Raw genomic sequence first — 22,265 nt, forward strand, 5'->3', positions numbered from 1 at the left:
CACACACATACGGAACCCGTTTCATAGTCCCTGCTCGAACTCGTTCGGCGGGGACAATAAGAATATTATATTATATGTATATACAGCTATAATGTTTATTGTATATGTATATTTGTCTAAATCTGCAGCTGAAATACATATTCGTGCTTGATTTCTTCTCGGTTGGATTTTTCGAATTCATTGTCGTGTAATCTTCAAAAAAAAAAAAAAAAAGATGTCACAAAACTTGAACGGTTGCAAAATTCTGCTGCCCGATTGTTAACTTTTGCTAATAAGTTTGATTCCATGTCACCAGTTCTCCGTTCCTTACATTGGTTATATGCTGTAGAAAAAAGGATTGTTTTCAAGATTCTGTTATTAGTACATCATTCAGTTCATTCTTTTTCCCCCGCACTGCAAAAAGTCCGGTGTTAAATAATGAACACCGAGCTGGTGTTAAATTTTCGGTGCTCATTTATAGTGTTAAATTAACACCTCCGGGTGTCATTTCCAAATATAAAACTGTTTTTAAAGAGTTTGTTAGTAACTGCACTTCTTGTTGATTTTTAATTTAAACAAGACGATCAAGAATTTTACATTAAAATACTAGATTTTTGAAAAAAAAATGTGAAAATAAATTTACACCACAGTAACACCAACTGGTATGGTCTCTTATTGAAGCTGGACGGGTGTTAAACCATTGATATTAACACCAACAAATATCAAATCAACACCACGTGGTGTCATTTTTTAATTAACACGCAGTACAGTGTCAAAATAACACCAGGTACCGTGTCAAATTAACACCACGAAGTGTCAGGTGAACACTTTTCAACACCATCATAGTGCATTTTCTACACCTGTAGGTGTGGTCCTCTACTGAAGTTTGATCGGTGTTAGATTTAACACCCATGGTGCTAAATCTAACACCGATGTTTTTATAGTGCGTATACATAAGTAATTCTGTTTAAAAATACAATCCGACACGAAGGCTACGTTCATCATCAGATACATTCTTACTCCAAACACCCAGAGTAAAACATGGGTATGGTGATCGTGCTTTTTCCGTTATGGGACCAAAATTGTGGAATCAGTTACCTCTAGAGTTAAGGGAACTGTCATCTACAGAGCCATTCAAATCCAAACTTAAAACTTATCTGTTCCTTTCATACTGAGGACTGTAATTGCTGTATGTCATTGATATTGGATCAATATTATATTTTAATTGGTATATGTTGTATTCTTTATTTGGTATATATTTGTTTTTGTTTACCGTTTTCTTCTTTGTTGAAATGTTTGAATACATGTATGTATATATATGCATGTGAATGATATCTTTTCATTTTTGAAGCGCCATGAGCACTGAAAAGTGGACCTGTGCGCTATACAAGTAGCCACTATTGTTATTATTACTATTATTATAGATAAATGCATAATGGCACTTGAGTGTATAGGATATATGAACTTACGTGTAAATTTGCTTTGTTCATTCTTGAAATCCAGAAGCAGCAATGTTTTTGTGGGTTTTTTTTGTTTAGTTTGTGTACCACAGTGCGTTCCCAAACGTTATTTTTTTTCTTGCCACTCATAATGGTCAGCTTTATTTGAAAAGTATATTTAGGCAACATCCCACAATCTGTTCTCGTTTCCTTTAATCTTTGTGATCGTGATGTGTCGTTATAGTATGGTCTCAAGATGCTCATACGTGACTTCCGGCGCCCTTCATCTTCATACGAAGTGATGATGGAGGCATGGAGCAAGAACATGACATCGACGCCGATTCCGCCAGCAGAAGTCCCCGGGTCGAACATCAAGTCCCGCCTGGATTCTTTCGGTGGGATAAAGGTCAGGGTTTACGAACCAAAAGACAGGGTGCCTGGCGTACCCCTTCCCGCTTTCCTGTACCTACATGGAGGAGGGTTAGTCATCGGAACCATAGGTACATTGTAGGCCTAACTCTAACTGTTTTTAGAGATTAACACAACACTATGCTCCGGTTTATGCTTTGCAGAGGCTATCAGTTGAACTAGATTAAACAAAATTGGTATGGAATCCGCCTTGCAAATGAAAACGAAATGCATGCACCACGGCTCTGTGTGTTAAGCCTCCTTACAAGTGAAAACAAGAGTATTATATTTAGTGTTTGCAGTCACTCGGGAAAATGTACAGGGCTTTCAACAGTGTGACACGCTCCGCTGAATCTGTACAGATATCCGTCATAGCCTTATTTCAGCCTAAATTTAAAGCAGTCTCATAGCTTTTTTTGTGTGTGTCGGAAAATCGCTTCTCAATGAACCCATTGAAGACGAGTCACGAGTATACTCATGTAAAGATGTTAATGGGAAATGCTTGTTGTATAGCAAAATCAGCCCGTCCTTAACGATTAAGCTAAAGAGAGAGAACGTACGTAACCACTATTCCTATTTAAATTGTGAGCATTTTAACTTTTTGAACTCCTTCCCGAGGTAAACCTTAATAGGCCTAAAGCACATTCGAGCACTTAGTGAACTGTATGGTATAAGAGTAAATACGTATAAATGCATATATGTGACTGAATTCAAGACTAAGCACAATAAATTCGTCATAACATTCAATGCGTGGATTCTTTTGACGTGCGTAGAATGCGATTCTGTCTCACTACCATATGACTACGACATTCTTGTGCTCCTTATTTTTTATAGGGAGAGTTCACTTAGGCCCCAAATAATCAAACATTTAGCGTTTTATAGCACTCCTCTTTCTTCCTGTGCAATGTCTTCCAAATATTCTTCCAAATAATGAAACATTTCGTTTTATAGCACTCCTCTTTCTTCCTGTGCAATGTGAGATTACTCTGTCTAGCAAACGTTATTAACTATGTAATATGAGAGGTTTAATAGAATTGTTATGGGAACCTTTCATATAACTAAAGTAAATCCACCGTAATATCTTGACTACCTCTTATCTCTTCTTTTCCCCCTCCAAATATAGACTTTTATGACAGAGGTGTGCGCATGATCACCGAACGTCTCAACATCATTGGAATTGCTGTGTCGTAAGTGATCTCATTAGGAATACGAAAGTATCAGAATGCTCTCTCCACAATAAGTGAAACAAAAGACTTCCTTTTCGGCCTCAGGTTTAGGAGATGCTAACTTCTATACCCCAAGTATACAAGAATTGCTGCTCTAACATACAAATTCCCTCACGTGATATGACTTCCGGTCTTGTAGAAGAAATATTACGGGAGAGAGAGTTTGAAGGCTGATGTGCAATTTGAATGTTAACAATACAATTGGAAAATAATACTGTCTTACCGAAGTAGCTGGTATGTGCGATGCCATAATCACACAACTCTTACGATGAATTCATAAAAGATCAAATTAATGTTCACATCGTGCTTCGAGGAAAAATCTCCAAACTGTGTTCGAGATTTTGTATCGATGTGTTTTGCTCAACCAGAGTCAGAGAAATTCAGAGGCAGTTGCCAGTATGCATTACTCTACTCTTGCAAGAATTCAGCAACATGTGTAAAGCTCTTCAGTCGCTTTGGAGAAGTTCCACGCTTTATCATCAAGTGAATAATGGAAACAGATCTAATGACATAAGTAATTGAATCTAAGTTGTGTCACATATAGGAGGCGCTGTACATAAAAGACTCCCGACTCCCAATTGGAGGACAGAGGACAAGAGTTCTATCGCGTCCTTGGACAAGATGTTTTTACCCATGAAATGGGTACCTGGCAAAGCTAGGGTAATAATAATGGTAGGGCCCCCTTGGAGAGCAGTAGCAAAAATTATTGTTATTGTTATCATTATTATTATCATCATCATCATCATCCCCATTATTATCACTATCATTATCATTATCATTATCTTTAGAGACTCGTGGTTTAATTGCCTTATGAAAGTGTTAAACACAGCGGTAGACCGTTCATTACGAAAATTATATATGATCATAATGATCTCGGTATAATTTCTTCTTCTGTATCCTGTCTTTCTTTCCTGTCTTTTTTTTAACCAGATATCGGTTGGCTCCACAACACACTTTCCCTGCCGCCTTCGACGACACCTTTGCAGCAACGAAGTGGCTGCTTTCGCACGCGGAAGAAGTCGGCGTTGATCCCGGCAGGGTAGCGCTCATGGGAGATAGTGCTGGAGGGCTCCTCACAGCGGCTGTGTCGGCAGCGATTGCAGACGATCCTTCGGTGCCCGACATCAAGCTTCAAGTCATGCTCTACCCGTGGTTGCAGAGTCTGGACCTGAACACACCGTCGTACCAGAAGATGAGGCAAGCCAAGTTTGGCACGTTGATGGATGTCGTCAACCTGATGCCGAACTTCATGAGCGCGGCAGTGCTGGGCAGCACGGACAAGTCCATTGTGGGGCAGATATCCACCAATCAGCACACGTCAAGAGATTTCAAACGTTCGTTGCCGTATCGCACATTTCTTGACCACTCCATCATACCATCGCACATGAAGCCAGCCTGTTATCGACCACCGTCGCCGGACGACGACGAGGGGAACGAGAAGACCTGGGAGAGCATGAAAGACGTGCTGACATCGTTAGAGTTTTCGCCGCTCCTGCGCGAGGACATGACAAAGCTACCACGCACCTTCATAGCCACATGTGGCTACGATGTTCTTCGGGATGAGGGTATCTTCTACGCAGACAGGCTAAAGAAGGCAGGGGTGCCTGTCGAGTGGGTGAACTATGAAAATGGATTTCACGGCATACAGTGGGTCGGCGACAGCGCTTTTGTGATTGGACGACAGATGGCAAACGACTTCATAAAGTACACTAAAGAACATATCTGACTCAAAAACGAAAAGAAAACGTCCGTGATAACTGAAAATATGTTGTAAGATATCTTACGTCCTTTTGGGTAGCCTTACGTCTCCCCATGCAGCCTTAACACAGGAATGATAAACAAGATGCGCAATCTTCATCTTTAGAACAAGGCAAATGTAGAAGTAATGATGTAACAAATCTGAAATAATGTTTAAAGGGTTATGCACGAGACTGTCGAAGCTATCGAACATGAAGACGACTTGGCAAGAATCGGAGATAGATTGAATTAATTGCCGTAGCTAGGAGATCACATTAATGAGATTTAGTGTCCCCAATGATAACGCAAATTGGGGTCCTGCGAGGCTATCATCTGACATGAGTTTTATTTCAACATCATATTTTTCAAGCACTTGAGCACTTTGATCAACAGTTAAAACCTTTTAAGCGAAAGCTTGAATATACAATATTCATGATATTATACAAAGTACATGTCCATCTTTATCTGATTCGTCAATAATTTGCGCTATGGTAGAGACCATAATAGGAATTCATGTAGTCGCAAGCAAGTCTGCAAACAAGAAAGTTTGAGTAACCAAAGGGTTAAATTGATAGATGAGCAAATATTATAGAGTGTTTCGATAAGCTGAAAAGAACTCATAAAAAGTCAGACAGGGTGGCCCGAATTCACGAAGGTGGTACAAATGAAACCATGGTTTAAACCATGGACAAAAACAATTCAGCACCAAGTGTCGCACGGAATATTTCGTTACGAAATTGGTCATTTCGTCGACAAAATGGCCGTTTCCTTAACGAAATTATCATTTCGTGGACGAAATGTTCATTTATTTACAAAATGTTGTCCTTTCGTTGCAAAACAATCATTTCATCATGTTTTTTGTCCATGGTTTAAACCACGGTTTCATTTGTACCACCTTCGTGAATTTGGGCCCAAGGGTCACGTATTAATGAACCATAGTACCACTTTTTAGTATTAGTGAATAGTGGGAAATGGAGGAAAGGAGGGAAAGAAAACGATGAAACAAGAAAAGGAAAGAGGGATGGGTCTAATAATTATTAACACAATAATGCTAAGGTAATGCATGCAGTAACAACACGGATATATAATGGCGTACTGCAGGGGTAAATTAACTTTAAACGTTATTTTTAAACGCACCCACATGCTCAGTACATTAAACATGTACGTTACTGTACAATAAAGTCAGATGTGATTGTTGCGTATTTAGTTGCTTGCATAAAAGCGCTGTAGAGTTCATGTTGTCCCTATGTCCATTTTGCGTGTGAATCAGTGCGTGAAACTAACAAGACATCCAATTTCAGCCAATGGTGTATGAATTTACGAGTTATACCCGGTCGTGTGGGTTAATTTGCATATCAACACGATCCGCTCTGTTCTAAAAATTTGGTGAGGACAAACCATAATATCAAGAAGCCTATCGTCAAAGCTATAATGCTAAGCCGCACGGATTCATTGCGATAACACGCAGGCCACTGCGACATCGTCCCTTTCATTTGGATGCTAAACATAAAAATGAATACATTTATCCTTTTTCATCAAATGATTTGTGTTTAATGACCACTTATGACCAGTGCTACTAGACAAGCCCGATTCTTCTAATATGGGCAAAGTCGTGACATAATAAGTATCCCATTGATATTTTCTCATGTGTGAACACGGACAGTCACATTCTGAATGGTGAGGTGTACGTGTCGGACTATTGACATTGATACTAGCTTCCCACTTTCGTGCGATTCGTTACAAAGGCCACCAATAGCCATTCGTATACATGTAGTTGATTGTGGAAGTTTGTTTACTTTATTGTGATAAGTTGATCCTCTTTCTGGATGATATTTTTGAGCTTTTTCTCGAGAGGGGTTTATTTCTCATGAGGAACTGTACGATTCTGCCATTTCGATTTCTGGTAAAGACGATTAATTCACTTCTTTTGTTCTCTCGGCTTTTTAGCTAAAGTAAGTTCACAGTGAGGATATGCTCTCTTTAATCGTGGAATGAGGCGCACACATGGTTTGTCCGGTATATTGCGCGCGAGAACTCGAAACAGATCGTAAGACTCCGTGAAAAACAAAACAAAGCAAAACAAAACAAAAGCAAAAGCTAAAGCAAAAAAAAAAACCCAAACATTTCACTACTCCCTATCTACTCGTATCTACTCTTACCAACTCATGTCATCACGTGAGTCATTCTTGTCAGGTTGTGAGCAATGGTATACCCACCCGAGGGTCACTGATCGTGACAGATCGTAGATGATCGCGGCGCATATCAACAGAGCGATGTGATAACGATTTTGAAGCACGATTTGATGCGATCTGTTGAGATCTATAAGTGGTGATCACGATTCACGTTTAACATGTTTAATCGTGTTGCTCGTGGAAATTTTCTGAACTGTGCAAAAGTATCCTACGATCAAAACAATAGACATGAAAGACATCAAGTTCTTACAAGATCTGATAGGATCAACACGATTAATCTAAGATAAAGACCACGATTTCAGTCGTGGCGCGAAACATAATAGCGGGAAAATAGCATAAACCTTCACCTTTGACAGAAATCCACCCAATGTAGACCGTAAAAGCAGGTAGATATAGAGTTGGAAGAACGTGATTGTAAATGAGAACTAAATAGACTGCTGGAGGAGAGAAGAAAGAAGTGAGAGAGCGTAGAGATGAATTGGGGACAGTTGAACGTCCACGACAGAATTTAGGAAATAACACATCAGGTACCGGTTAGCAGTTACAGAGTAAAACGGTCTATTTATATAAATTTTGTAATAACTCTGGATTAAAATAAGCATTTGAGATGAAATTTTCTAAAACATTTCTTTTATGTATATATTTTCATAATACATAACAAGCACAAGCCATTCGCTTTACAAACACAAAAGGCAGAGATATAAATACATGTACACCAAACTATCAGCCCGTTTTTCTACAAAGTAACATTTCTCAAGATAGACCCTTTTACCATGTGACGGCCGCGGTACCGCTATACTGATACTCATTCTACGGGTTATATTTCGAGACACACAAATATCATCAGAATCACAAACATAATTTTCTACACATCTGACATTATTATACCGAGATGATAAGCTGAGCCCAGCAGCAAAATTCACAGAAAAAAAGTACAATCGTCAACAGACGTTTATATACCATAGACAAGGGACGTAGAGGAATATCATAACCAATGTAACATGCCTTAGAGAACAACAGCAATAACAACAGTAACAACAAAATAAGCAGAGTCAATTCTAAATTCATTTGAAGAGAAAAAAATCTTGTGAAAAATGCAATATCATCCTGACTGGAATAACGCTTATTAATATCAAATAAAATCATATATAGAAAAAAAAAACAGTATGACTTCCTAATAGGGCCTATATATACACGCCTACTTTTTTCCAGGAAAATTGTACCCCGGCACAATCCTAAAACAAAGGCTATTTGATCCCTGATGCCATTTTTATTCCACATTCACTATGACACTTTCATTTCAATAAAGCGAGCATAATGATACATGTAATACGAAACTGAACATTAGCGATCCAAGCTAACCAGTGTGATATAACCTTGAGGATTTGACATTGTGAGTTATCATAAATCTAGGCCTTGTTTGCATTTTTCTTTTTTGACATGTGTCAAGTACCGTCTGACGTCACAGGAACAACAATAACCAAGCAAAGTTCCTCGACTCGTCTGCATGCTGTTCATGACCACTTTCAAAGTTCAGTGTACACAATATAAAAATTTGCTTGGTCTTTCTATTTGCGAGAGCACATTTTGAGTCTTGCTTCATGAACTTCAGACTAAACTATTCTAACACACACACACACACGCACATACACACATACACACACACACACACCCTGAATAATGCAAAAGTCTAAATTAAGAGTATCAAATCTGCAATTGAATAGCTTGCTGCCAAAAGGCGCTCAGTCCATTGAAAATTATGGATTTAGGACCTTTAGGAAACAAGCTCTTCAATTATTATTGTTTGCAATGTCATTCAGGTAGCACCAAAACGATATTTGACTTCACAGCAAGATAACACATTTTACGTTACTATTTTGACATAAAGATAGGTACATGAATCTTAAATACATTTCACATAGAGGTTTTTTGGCATGTTATTGGAAGAGACACGAATCTAAATAAAGTTTCTTTGATGTACACACAGTTGTGTACACACAGTTGTACCTCATTTTTCATTCATAACTGCGCATTATCATGTATTATTCATATACATTTTACGCATTCATATTATATACAAACATTCACACAAGTTCACACACACACACACATACTCTTGTACACACACTCACATACACACACATACACTCATACAAACACACATACACATATAAATCCGTGTCAAGCAACTGTTTCCAATCTTCCACATATACATACTGAGGTGAAATGTGAGTGATAAGACGGGAAGTGAACTTAGGCGTGTCATTATAAAGGTGGTCCTTCTCGTACACATTGATTTGCAGGAATTGATTTCTGCGCTGTTGTGAGTCCGCTCATTGGTACGGGTACATTGTCACGCTGCCACGTGTGACGATTTGGGTGGACGAATCTGCAGCCTTTCGGACATTCTTCTCGGTATATTACACTCTCAGTAACAACCTTTGAAATGAGAATATCTAATTCAAAAGCGTTTGGGATTATCGTAATCATCACCCTCGTGGGTTGCCTCTGCCATGTCCGCGTCCCTAACGACCTCGTGGATCCGTGGCACTACCGTGCCTCGATTGTGGGGTTTCGGTTGGCAAAAATAATGGTGCGTATAGATTTAAGTGTTTACCTTCCTCACACTCATTTCTTATTTTCATCTCCCCCCCCCCCCTTTTTTTTTCCCTCTCTTTCATTGCATTCTGGGCGCATTTTTCGTCATTGAAACATTAACGCTTATTTCATTATTATGGAGCCTACATCGTACAGATTTTGCTTTTTAGTGTAGGCTCCGCATTACACATTATCCATACATTGTAGATATTCATTTTTCTTTTCGGGCCTACATTTAACTGCCTTTTGTTAAACCTATTTCTCTATAGATCAAATGGAATGTAGAATGTACGAAAATGTGGAATATGGAACAATGAATGAAACAAGAAAATCCTCCACTACGTCCCGTATAACTACCAAATATCATGCAATCATTTGTAGATAGTGGTAACATACTTGCATAATTTCCATTTGATTAAAAAAAAATAACTCGCTATATTTGGAGCACTATAATGACCACTATCCTTGACCACAACCACGACGACATTTGACTATGAGACCATCACGATTGACCGATATTGCTCACCAGATACACGGGTATTTTGTCTTTGACATGCATTCAGATGGGGACTTGCCGCTTATTCTATCCTCTGGATAACAACTACGTCTTCACGGCCCGTTTTCTCACGGAGGTGGCTATACCCGCTGCCGACTCGCAGGTTCGCGGTTCACACATCACCGCCCGCTACACCGAGTTTGACGGGGTGAAAGTTCTTCTCTACGAACCAGTGAGGCGCGGTTCCGAAGCACTGCCTGGGTTCGTCTTCTTTCATGGAGGCGGGTACATTGTCGGGAGCGCAAGTGAGTGTTGGGAGTAACTGTTTGCGTATTAGCATTAGACATCCTGAACACAACTTATTTGTCTTAAAGTACGAGAAATATAAGAAATGTCATTTCATGCGTTGTTGTATAAATTCCATAAAGTACTATCAAGTAAGACAAATTCAAGGGAAATTAGAAAAGATTGCAAAGACTGAATTGATCGCACCCATCTACTCAGAAAAGAGAAATATTGAAAACCCCTTTGTCTCTTTTGGTAATATCCGTGGTTTTGAGTTTAATGATGCCGCACTGCAACGACTGCGGGTTGACAGGGAGCTTCGCATCACTATAGGGCATTAACTAGGATTTGTCTCGTTTTTCCCCGAAGAATTCCATGGTCACGTGACTCGAAAGCTAGCGGAAGAGCTAGGAGCTGTGGTGGTTGCGATAGAGTGAGTATTTTCTTCTTTGTCAGTTGGATAAAGAGCAACAACCTGAACACTTCTTTCTTGCATCTTGTACCTGTAACCCCCAGCTGTAACCATGATGATTTGAATCTCTTCTAACAAGTTTTTGGCATGTGTATTTCATGAGAGCAAATAAAGCTGCCCTTTGATCCCAAGGTTTTTAACCGGAAAGAAGGAGGCTATTTTAAGCATGGTTTGAAAATAATAATATTAGGGAATATGTTGCATGCGTTTGTAAAGTCTCTGGGCTGAGAAAAGAGAAGGTATGTACAATATAAAATTCAGCAGGTGTTTACATTGTAGTTACTGTTTTCTTGCTAATTGTGAAGTCCACGTCTTTGAAGCGTTTGTCAGGAATTGATAAAGCCCTACGCCCTACTGTAAGTATAAATTTGGTGCAAAATTTACCATTGTCAGAATCTTCTTCTGGTTTTTTTTTTATACCTTCACTGCGCTGAAAATCTTTGAAAATATATTTTGCAGCTATCGCCTGGCTCCCGAACACGTCTTCCCGGCTGCCTTCGAGGACTCCCTGACTGTTACAAAATTCTTTTTAAATCATGCCCATGATTACGGCGTCGATCCAAGCCGAATAGTCGTCGGTGGTGACAGCGCAGGTGGCCAAGTCGCTGCAAGCATTGTGCAAGCCGTCTATGACGACCCCAGTTTGCCAAATATTAAGCTGCAGGTCCTTTTCTATCCCTGGCTCCAGTTTATCGACTTCAACACGCCGTCGTACCAGTACCACGATTATACGTTCAGCGACTCGCCGCGAAGGCTAATCACACTTTTTGTGTCCGCATATTGCCTAGGAAGAATAGATGAGTCCTTCTTAGACCAGCTCATGGCAAATATGCACACCAGCAGTGAATTGAAACAATCGAACACATACCAGGAACTTCTCAACCACGACACCATCTTCAAAATGCTCGAAAAGATCCCCAAACATCCTAAATACAGCAATGTGCCTGTGCAGCCGACATCCGCCGCATTTTCTTTCGCGAAGTATCAGGCGTTTTATAAACCACAGAGTCACTTTGACGCCAGCAATGACACACTGTGGGAAGAGGTCCGTGGGTGTATCCTCGACCCCCGCAACGCCCCTCTTTTAAGGGACAACTTTCGGGGCCTTCCAAAGGCCTTCGTTGTCACTGGCGACTACGACAGCGTACGGGATGACGGGATTTTCTACGTGCACGCTTTGGAGAAAAGCGGTGTCGAAGTGACCTGGAGAAACTATCTGGGGACTTGGCACGGTTTGATGGCATTGGGTCCACTGAAAATTTCTCCCACGGGTGTGGAAATGATAAAGGCTGCTGTTCAGTTTATCAAAGACAATATCTGATATGCATAATGCCTTTAGTTGTCTGTACATTGTACTTGGTTACGAAAACAATCACAATCTACTTTGTTAAATGGAGAACTTTGTAAATCAAACGAATTGAATACGATGAAAGTAGACTCGACAACGATATTGAATTCCATAAGCACGAAGCTTTGTAGTGATGGATACTTTGCATTTTCAATATACTTTGTATTACATTTGGAGGTTGAAATACTATCAGAAGACAAGTAATGACTGTATTATCATTTCGAAAAGTCATTATTGTTTTGAAATCTCGATTTTTTATTGCTCTTATTAATACTGCGCAAGACTCCGAGATTCCCGCTTTTGTTAGGGAATAAATGTATGCGGAAATGGATGATAAAATAAATTAAAATGTATTATACGAGATTTTAAATCATTTAAGTAGCGATAAACTCGTGTGTAGACAATCACGAACATAAACGAACGAACAAACAAACAAACAATTTTACAGAATGTGAAAAGTTAATGACAGGGAAACACGGTAACCATCATGGTCATCCTGATCTTCTGCAAACTTCAGAGATTAATGAATTTCATTTACCATCAACCCTGATTTATTTACTGATCATTGTGATCAATGTTAATGCCTTGCTTTCGAAAACATGAACAGCAGAAAAAAAAAAACAGATTCAAAAACAAATCCCCTTCCCTATCCTACCTTCCTGCCCCACGCACACACATTTCACTCATAGGGTACAGAACGGATTTTTGTTTGTCCTGGTTGACCAAACTAGCATTTAAAACACATTCTAGCAACACAGTCCAATCGTATTTCCTGCATTCGGCTACCTTGCTATTTGTTAACTCTGCTTAATTTCCACGGTGACGGGCTATTAATACCGCCAAAACGGTGAGCAGTCCGGATAAAATATCAGCCACAGCGCATAGCGTGAAGGGGAGGTTGTATGAGCCACTGGCGTCGAAAACTGCACCTAGATTTTCGAAGATGAAACAATGGAATTAAACGAAATAAAAAAGGGTTAATATACATGTCCTCCTCTAATGTCATAACGTCATTCCTCATCTCCATGTTATCCATGCTTCTCCTTTTAATGACAACATAATGATGATATCATTAGGATTAATTCATTACACAGATAGAATTCATATATGAAATATATGATTGGGCAATTGCGGTAATTCAATCATGTTAACCCACTACGAAAAGCTTTATATACTGATACGTCATCGATTTCAGCCTTATAGATTACAGCTTGGTATTTCAGAAGTATAATTCTATGAAATTCGGAATTCCATGTCATAACATGTAATTCTGCATGCATTATCCGAGGTATAAGATGAAAGCAAAACTCTATAATCAAGGGAATATCCCCCCCCCAAAAAAAAAAAACAAAAAAAAACAAAAACACGACAGCAACAACAAACCAACAACAAATGGTAAATGATACGAGGCGGTTTTTGTTTGTTTGTTTGTTTGTTGTTATGTTTTTTACTCACTTTTTTAAGGGAGTTATGTGAATTATAATACGTTGTAACGTGATTACTATTCATACTGTACTGCATTATCTATCATGCTTCATATCACCCCTTTGATTGGTGATGTTCGTTACTTCAAAGGTAATTCTTCATTCGGAAACCCACACATTCTCTACACATGCACGTTCGTAAATCCGAAAATAATAAAGGGTTCGTTATTACGAACAGTATTTTGTTGCGTTATTTTGAAGGTTCGTTAGTCCGAAAATGAAAATAAGGTTTGTTATATCGAAGGTTCCGGGGGAAAAAAACAAACCTTTTTAGTTTTTTTTTTCATTCTTGGAATAACAAACCTTTGGAATAATGTACCTTCGAAATAACGAAGTGTAACCTTTATAAAATAGCTAGAATCATGAAAGGTGAATGTACCTGGATTCCTGTAACCATCTAATCTTTAACAGGGAATACATGTACGTCATACTCACCTGTCATAAATCCGCCAAGAATTTCCCCTGATCCGGCAGCCAAGTAAAATATGGCTAAAGCCTTTATCTCGTATTCTTCAGACACGAAGCTCTTCGCTAGCACACTGTTCAAGACGGTGGATGCCCCAATCGTCAAGCCACTTGCTACCGACAGCATGGCTAGTCCTGCGAAAGATTCTACCACAATGTTTAACAAAAAGGCCGAGGCAGAGCACAGGTGAAGCACACAAAATGCCAAATAATCTGGAAATAATTGTGCGCGGGAAAACGGGCCGATGAACAATCTTCCCAAGATATTTGCACTCCCGCCAAAAGTCGCAAGCAGCACCGCATGCTGTAGAACAATGCCTTTCGACAGCGCATTGGGGATGACAAAAATAATCCATGAGCTGTACGGAACGAAGCCGAACATGAAGCTGATTCCCAACACTATGAAAGCTGGAAACTGACGAAATAGATCTAGGTGAATGAATGACTGTATCCATTCCACCAATGTTGCCATGCATCTCGTCTCACTAGGCCGGTTGTCCTCGAGGATATTTGCGGGATGAGTGAAACTGTCATCGGCACTTCCATTTTGATCCGAATCCTAGTTTGAAGAACATAAAGAAATCAAAAAGAAGATACACGTGTATGATTAGAAAGTTCATAGTGTGCTTTACGACATTCACGAAAAGTTTGGGCTTATATTTTTGATAAGCTGTTTTGCTTACATTATGAAAATTATTGATATGCTGTTCTTTGAGAGAACACAGTAGTCACATGCTGTTGCTGTTGAAGTCACGCCTCTCTGCCGAACTTCCGGATGTATATCAAATGAACAATTTGGTTTTTAAATGTATATCAGGAATCGACAGTAGCATTTTTTCCCTCAGATGGTCCGTTTTGACCTAAAAAATCTTTGAATTTGAAATTTTGGTGGACAGAAAAGAAATGTGTTGGCCCGAAATAAGAGGAAACATAACTTTAAAAAAATCTTAGATGTTTGATCGGGCCATCAAAAGATAACCTTCCAGAAAATTTGGTGGCTCGACATCAATTTTGGTAGCCCACCAGGGCTATCGCTTCACCGCTAAATGTTGAACTCATTGATATTCATGTAATGAGTGTATATACGGTTATAGGTTAGCAAAACTGCAGCAGATGATTAGGCTAGTAATGTATTAAAGACTCTCACCTGTGGATTCTCCTCCTCAAGTGGCCTAAATAGGGCGCAACAAGGAAGGAGGTGTAGTTGAAAACCGCCCAGGATGAGCATAGCTCCCCTCCATCCGTAGGTTGAACGGAGCTCCTCGGCTGCTACGGGGAGAGTCATCATGCCAAGACCTCCGGCAGTCAACATTACGCTTGTTGCCACATTAAACATGTCGGGGAAATAGAGCAACAGGCTGGCATGTGCCGGAAAAATAACGACCGACATGCCAATTCCTGAATTGACATTTTTAGGGATGAGAAATGAACAAAGAAACAATAATCGCCTGCTTGATAATCGAGTTGAAGTTTGTGTCGTGTAGATATAATATACAGTGTGTCCCAACTATTTTCATCGTAAAAATTCCTATACTGACAGCACAAAAGGACACCATTTGCGCAATCTTTTGAGGTTGACACTCTGTGAAAGGGGCAAAATCATTTTTTTTTTAAATAGTGTATTCACCTTACAGATAAATATTAAAGTTAAACGACAATCTTTTTTGCATTTAGACGCTCTTGCCTGATTGATTTTGAGTTTGATTTTTCTTCATTTCTTTTAGATACCAAAGTATATAACACAAAGTCAATCGAACAAATTGCATTAATACATATCTAGTGACAAATATTTCGAAACAGGCAAAAATGATTGACTTAAATGAACAGCACCGATTTTCTTGATACATAGTAAATGAAAACTAGCAGGTGTGATCTGCAGGTGCTTGTGACGAACACCACTTAGTGCCTTTCGTTGCCTTTATTGGATAAGAGCAAGTCAGACGTATCGGATTCTTAGAAAATCCCGGGGGATTCCATTGATTTTTTTTTTCTGCTCATTTTCCATTTATGTAATACATCTTTCAGTTCATTTTTCATATATGTCATATATCTTTCTGGTCAATTTGCCTTTGTTAGCCATTCTTAAAGATACATGATTTACTCGCCTGTAAATAGCATGCTCGATAAAAAGTGGACACCATTTGTCGACATCGAGGCTGTTATATAACCAGCCGCTGAAAGGGAACTCCCAATCAGGGTCAGCTTCCTTAGCGACATAACGCGAAGAAACATTGGACACAAATAATCTGTAATTATTCAGAAGAGGGAAAGAGTGGATTGCGCAATTAAATATACACTGTATTTGATGTCATCTACGAAAAGAGGATAACTCTCTCTCTTTATATCTACTAATATACAAATAATGAATGTTTATGAGTGCAATGGACAGAATATTTCATGAGGTGAAAAAGATGAAATGATCCATTCAACGAGGTGCAGCCGGGTTGAATGGATCAAAGATTTAATCATTCACCGAATGAAATATTCTGTTTATAGCACGAATGAAAAGCATTTATTATTTTTTTTATATAACGCCTAAAACAGCTCCTTGTCATTTCATGTTTTATTGATTTAGAAACAACAGAGAATCTGAGATCGCGTGCAATGGAGCAAATCGTATGGACCCGAAATTGCACGGTAAATGGAGCCACAAATGCACGAATGATGACGTCATAGTGGAATGGGACAAATGATCAATATCAAACAACCAATCGAATGACAAGGACCTATATTTAGGTGTTCTATAATCACCTTTTTTCAGGTTTGAAAAAAAATATCTAAGCTACATGGTTCCAGATGCTAACAGAGTTCCTGTAATATCTTGTTGATTTGAAACTATAAAATATGTTTTTCTTATGGATTTTTGATTTCTCAAAGAAGTGAAAAATCTGAGCATCTAGTATTTATTAATCTTTTGTAAAATAGTTGGCTAGTATGTTGATATCATTACAGATAAATTATGGCAATAACTGCACAATTGTTAAAAACATTTCATGCTCGAATGCTTCTGCCGTCCACTGGGGAATCCTTTCCCATCATGGAATTCAAGCTGTGAATCAGTTTATGCATGCTTTTGTGGATCTGCGTTCATTCTTTTTTTCGAGAAACAGGAACAAGAAATCACGTGGGATGATTCTGCCCCAAGAAGTCAAAATAAAATTTACCTGGCTGTGTATAACTCAAGACTGTCTTCAAAGTGTACTCAAAGTGCCCCCTCCCTCTCATTTGCATCTATTCAACCAAGACACACATACATCCACTATGTCAGGTATGTGGTAATTGTAAATGTAATTGTATTTGTACTTGTACTCATTTTAACGAGGTCTTCGGTCCAGACAGGTTTTTGTTTGTTTGTTTGTTTGTTTGATTGTTTGTTTGTTTGTTTTTTTATATCGAAATTTAGTTATAGCCGAACGAATTAAGTGCATAAAAATGTATAGATGATAATATTTGGGCCTGAATTTTACTTATCACCGTGTTTGTTTTAAAAGGAGTACACTACATTAGACAGAACGTTTCATGCAGACTCAGCACGTCATAATTCTTCACTTACGTTGACCGTTAGTTGTTTTATAATAAAGCTCCAATTGATTATGGATAATCGTCAATTAGTGATCTACCAAGAAGGTATTAAAATAAACGTGAGATCACTGGGCTCAAATACACTATCATATCCTCATAAAGGATTGGAATATACGAGATGTTAAAAAAAAGACGTTTCCCACTTCTGATCCTCAAAAGTTCGAAAACTATAAATCAGATAAGACCGCCATTGACATGAGTAATGGCTGAATAGTGTACACTTGAGTTGGAAGTGATTTGAATATGCAAGCATAAGTCATTTGAATGACTAGTAATGAAAATAATAATGATGATAATAGTAATAATGATAACAATAATAATAATAATGATAATAATAGTAATAATCATAACATGTTCTTATATCTAGGGTAGTCTCTTCAGTGTAACCACTGCTCTACCAGATGGCCCTGCCATTATTATCACCTCTGTGTATACCAACATATTGTTGAGGTATTGGCCTCACCAGGTTAGGTTCGGCATTGTGGTCAAATTTTAACTCTCTTTACAAAACTTGAACTTTGCTCAGGAACCAATGGTGTTTATGTGGGTGTGTGCTTACGATGGCCTGAACAATACCACCTGTTCAGAGCTAGCTGACCAGGCTTCTGGTCTCTTGCAACGATGCTTTATTAATAATATTCATGATGGATTGCCCTGGACACTGCTAGTCTGAATTCATAGTAACGGGTGAACGGCATGGACATTAAAATAATAAGTACATGTTTATAATATGTGCTTGCATACAATACATTTCACGATAAATAGAGACTAGTTGGTGATAATGGAAATCCTCAAAATAATAAAGTATTCACACCCTCGCCATTGGCTAGGATCATTGTGTGGGTGTTAACCATAGGCGCCGGAAGTGGGGGGGGGGGGGGGGGGGGGCCAGGGGGGCGGCCGCCTAAAAGTGGGGGGGGGGGGGGGCAAAGCGCATTTTTGCCCCCCCCCCAAAAAAAAAAAGCCCCCCCCCAAAAAAAAAAAAATAATAATAATAAAAATAAATAAATAAACAAAGAAAATAAAATAAATATGTATATATATGAATAAAAGGGAAAAAATATGGCTACAAACGGCAGCTTTTGGACTGTAAAATGTCAACATTTTCAAGCTCGCTCGCTTCGCTCGCTCGCATCCAGCAGTTGAGCCCGGTGCGCCTACCCCTTAATTTCTAAAGCGAAAAATATAGCTACGACGGCAGTTGTTGGACTCTAGAATGTCAAAATTTTCAGGCTCGCTCGCTTCGCTCGCTCGCATTGAATCGTTATGCCATTCTCCTAATGTTGCTGAAAGTAATTGTCAGTAGTTGCGCCCGATGCCCCCCCCCCTTAATTTCCAAAGGGAAAGATATAGCTACAAACCCCAGTTTTGGGACTGTAAAATGTCAAAATTCTCAAGCTCGCTCGCTTTGCTCGCTCGCATTGCATCGTTATGCCATTCTCCTAATGTTGCTGCCAGTAATTGCCAGCAGTTGCGCCCGATGCGCCGCCCCATTAATTTCCAAAGTGAAAGATATAGCTACAAACCCCAGTTTTGGGACTGTAGAATGTCAAAATTTTCAAGCTTGCTCGCTTCGCTCGCTCGCATTGAATCGTTATGCCATTCTCCTAATGTTGCTGCCAATAATTGCCAGCAGTTGCGCCCGATGCGCCCCCATTTATTTCCAAAGCAAAATATACCGGGTGTCCCAAAAAAAGCGGAACGGTGGATTTTCAGTACCTTGCGGGCTAGAAGTTATATATATTTTGACATCATTAGAAAGAGCATCTTCCGCAGAAGACTATGATACCAAAATCATAAAATTCGGTTCAGTACTTTTTATTCTACGCCAATTTCTGAAAATGCAGTCATTGCCAAATTTCGCCGGATTTTTGCGACTTATGAGATAATAATTTGAGTGCAACACGCGATCCATACGGTGAATATTGTGTAAGCTCGGTGATCAATGTCAACAAATGATACAGCTTTCACATTGGGCACGGGCCAGGAAAAAACCGTGTGTCTGTGTGTCTGTGTGCGCGCGCTCCCAATATGAAAGCGTTATCTTTTGTTGACATGGATCAACGAGCTTACACAATTCACCGTATGGAACGCGTGTCGCACCCAAATTATTATCTCATAAGTCGCAAAAAATTGAAAATGACTGCATTTACAGAAATTGGCGTAGAATAAAAAGTACTGAACCAAATTTAATGATTTTGGTATCATGGTCTTCTGCGGAGGATGCTCTTTCTAATAATGTCAAAATATGTATCACTTTTAGAACGCAAGGTACTGAAAATCCACCGTTCCGCTTTTTTAGGGACACCCGGTATAGCTACAATTAAAACTCCAGTTTTGGAACTGTAGAATATCAAAATTTTCAAGCTCGCTCGCATTTTATTGTTATCCCATTCACCTTATGCTGCTGACAGTATATAATTTGTCGATCGTTTCACACCGTCATTCCATAATCCATGTAAGGAAAACTTAGAATGTTCCTCAATGACTGCGTTGTTGAATGTATTACATTCCGTAATGTATTGTAGTCCCATTATTGCTTACGCACACACGCACAAGCATACAGACCGTCAAAATTACTTAATGGTTCCCCCCATGTTTCGACCCACCGTACGCCACTTTACATATATATATATATATATATATATATATACATATATATATATACATATATATATATATATATATATATATATATATATATATAATAGATGTGTGTGTGTGTGTGTGTGTGTGTGTATGTGTATATTGTGTAAAATATGCATGGTCTAATCTTGAGCCCCCTCCAATGTTTGCCCCCCCCCCCCCCCCTCCAATCCAAAACTGCTTCCGGCGCGCCTGGTGTTAACCACACACTTCCATACACACCAACTGACCCTGTACAAAGGGTTCAAAATAGAGCAAAATCTTCACCCTAACTTAAAAATTCACCTTGAAGTAAATTACATTGATTTATGATCTTACTTTTGAATCGCCTTCAACAAAATTGTGCACTATTCAGCTAATGCTCATATATGAATGTCAGTGTTATCTGTTATCGTAGTTTTTGAACTATTAAGGATCAAAAGTGGGACATGGTTTTTTTTTTGTAACACCTAGTAGATATACATGCAGTTATGTATGCACACAGACAGACAGAAACACAAGCACACACAAACACACACACACACACACATATATATATATATATATATATATATATATATATATTATATATACATATATATATGGTATATAAATAGAGATACAGATATAGCCATGAGATATACGGGTATTAGACTCACAGACAATGGCGATTCCATGAGAGAGTGCAAGCGCTAGTCCCAGTAACGTAGTGGAGGCCTGCAGATCCCTCAAAATGTCATCAAGGAACACTCCAGATGTCTAAAAATATACCCGAAAAAAAAAATCATCTTTAAAAAGAAACAAAATAGGAACTTTTTTTCCGGAAATGAGTAAGAAACGGGTCGTGCTGTTTCCTTTTCATCGACCTCCCTCTTGCTCGAGATCGAACACAGAAGAATTGGAGATCGATTCCCTGGAGGAGAAGAAGGTGGCAAAGCTGAACTCCACAATTTCGTAACCAAGCCCAATACCACACCACTAAGTTTCAGTCAAATTAATTTCTTGAAAAGTGAACTTTCGATCCTGACGTCACTTATTTGCGTAATTTCAAGTCGTAATTGAATAATGAAGTCATAGACCACATAACACTGAGAAATGTGTAGCCATCAAATCTTAACTGTCATTCTGTGTACAGCTAGGCAGCGGATCAATTCAGTCAGCTTGCATATACCAGACAATGTGTTTCTAAAAATGCAATTTTGGATTCAGGATCTTTTAAAACTAAAATGTCATGTAACATGTATTTCGCTTGGAAAGTAGATATTTTTGGATACAGCATATACTCGTAATAGGTGACAAGTCCAATTTCCAACTTTAACTATTAAATTGCTGTTAGAACGTATCTAGATAGCTTGTGTGAAGAAAAAAAAAGATCCACTAGACTGTAGATTACTAGCATGACTAGTAAACAATTTGTTATATACAAAAGAGAGGAGAGCAGTCTAACTATTATATGACAATGAAGGCACTTCCTTCCCTTCCATTTTAAGGTGGGTCAGGGAGTGGGTAAATAGCTATCCATACCTTCAAAAGTCCCATTTCTAAAAAGGCTATTGTAGAAGAGCCAAGCAATATGAACCATCTGAATCGTCCTTCCGAGCGCTTTCCATCCATGTTCTGGAGATGTCAGTATGAGCAGGTAATGGACAAACGGCTTTCAAATACACAGTTTTACAACACCGAGTAAGAAGTGAGTGTTCATGAAACTTGCCAAATCACCATAGCGCATCGGCAATCTCGCAGTGTAGATGGTGTTTGAACTCTATGGTTTCACAATCTCCCATTGCTTTGTAACTACCACACGCAAAACAGACCGCTGCGAGAGTTACGAAGGACGATGCTTTGCACTTGCTTTACCCGATCCCGCATGAGTGAATGCTGACAAGGGCTGTGGAAGTTTTATTCATATTTCTTTTTTGATATGTGAAG

At 38.9% G+C, this 22,265-nt stretch overlaps 3 protein-coding genes across 3 annotated transcripts; 2 read left to right on the forward strand and 1 right to left on the reverse strand.

Annotated features, from left to right (window-relative positions):
* The first annotated feature begins 1,668 nt into the window (after nt 1–1,668).
* LOC139727552 (arylacetamide deacetylase-like) lies at nt 1,669–6,038 on the forward strand. The gene is made up of 3 exons (XM_071638533.1): nt 1,669–1,918; nt 2,950–3,013; nt 3,983–6,038. Exons 1-3 carry the CDS (start codon nt 1,675–1,677, stop codon nt 4,776–4,778), a joined length of 1,104 nt encoding a protein of 367 aa, XP_071494634.1. The 5' UTR covers nt 1,669–1,674; the 3' UTR covers nt 4,779–6,038.
* A 4,104-nt stretch (nt 6,039–10,142) lies between these two features.
* On the forward strand, nt 10,143–12,153 carry LOC139727575 (neutral cholesterol ester hydrolase 1-like). Its single transcript, XM_071638557.1, has 3 exons — nt 10,143–10,380; nt 10,730–10,793; nt 11,292–12,153. The coding sequence occupies exons 1-3, from the start codon at nt 10,143–10,145 to the stop codon at nt 12,151–12,153; spliced, it is 1,164 nt and encodes a 387-aa protein (XP_071494658.1).
* An 834-nt stretch (nt 12,154–12,987) lies between these two features.
* LOC139727576 (monocarboxylate transporter 12-B-like) lies at nt 12,988–21,950 on the reverse strand. Its single transcript, XM_071638558.1, has 5 exons — nt 21,861–21,950; nt 20,981–21,095; nt 15,277–15,527; nt 14,100–14,688; nt 12,988–13,109 (listed from the first exon to the last, which is right to left on the reverse strand). Exons 1-5 carry the CDS (start codon nt 21,948–21,950, stop codon nt 12,988–12,990), a joined length of 1,167 nt encoding a protein of 388 aa, XP_071494659.1.
* Nucleotides 21,951–22,265: the final 315 nt, after the last annotated feature.

Source organism: Diadema antillarum, unplaced genomic scaffold, assembly GCF_040938485.1.
Source record: "Diadema antillarum isolate AM-2024a unplaced genomic scaffold, OU_Dant_1.0 seq00000136_RagTag, whole genome shotgun sequence".
Taxonomy (NCBI): Eukaryota; Metazoa; Echinodermata; class Echinoidea; order Diadematoida; family Diadematidae; genus Diadema; species Diadema antillarum.

Excerpts from the sequence above, each read along its gene's own strand:
- LOC139727552 (XM_071638533.1), top strand. The coding sequence starts at position 1,675 with ATGCTCATACGTGACTTCCGGCGCCCTTCATCTTCATACGAAGTGATG. Across the intron at positions 1,919-2,949 it reads GTTAGTCATCGGAACCATAG|ACTTTTATGACAGAGGTGTG; the intron begins GTACATTGTAGG and ends CTCCAAATATAG. Across the intron at positions 3,014-3,982 it reads ATCATTGGAATTGCTGTGTC|ATATCGGTTGGCTCCACAAC; the intron begins GTAAGTGATCTC and ends TTTTTTAACCAG.
- LOC139727575 (XM_071638557.1), top strand. The coding sequence starts at position 10,143 with ATGGGGACTTGCCGCTTATTCTATCCTCTGGATAACAACTACGTCTTC. Across the intron at positions 10,381-10,729 it reads GTACATTGTCGGGAGCGCAA|AATTCCATGGTCACGTGACT; the intron begins GTGAGTGTTGGG and ends TTTTCCCCGAAG. Across the intron at positions 10,794-11,291 it reads GCTGTGGTGGTTGCGATAGA|CTATCGCCTGGCTCCCGAAC; the intron begins GTGAGTATTTTC and ends TATATTTTGCAG.
- LOC139727576 (XM_071638558.1), bottom strand. The coding sequence starts at position 21,950 with ATGGATGGAAAGCGCTCGGAAGGACGATTCAGATGGTTCATATTGCTT. Across the intron at positions 15,528-20,980 it reads TGTCTGTGAGTCTAATACCC|GAATTGGCATGTCGGTCGTT; the intron begins GTATATCTCATG and ends ATGTCAATTCAG. Across the intron at positions 14,689-15,276 it reads TTGAGGAGGAGAATCCACAG|GATTCGGATCAAAATGGAAG; the intron begins GTGAGAGTCTTT and ends TCTTCAAACTAG.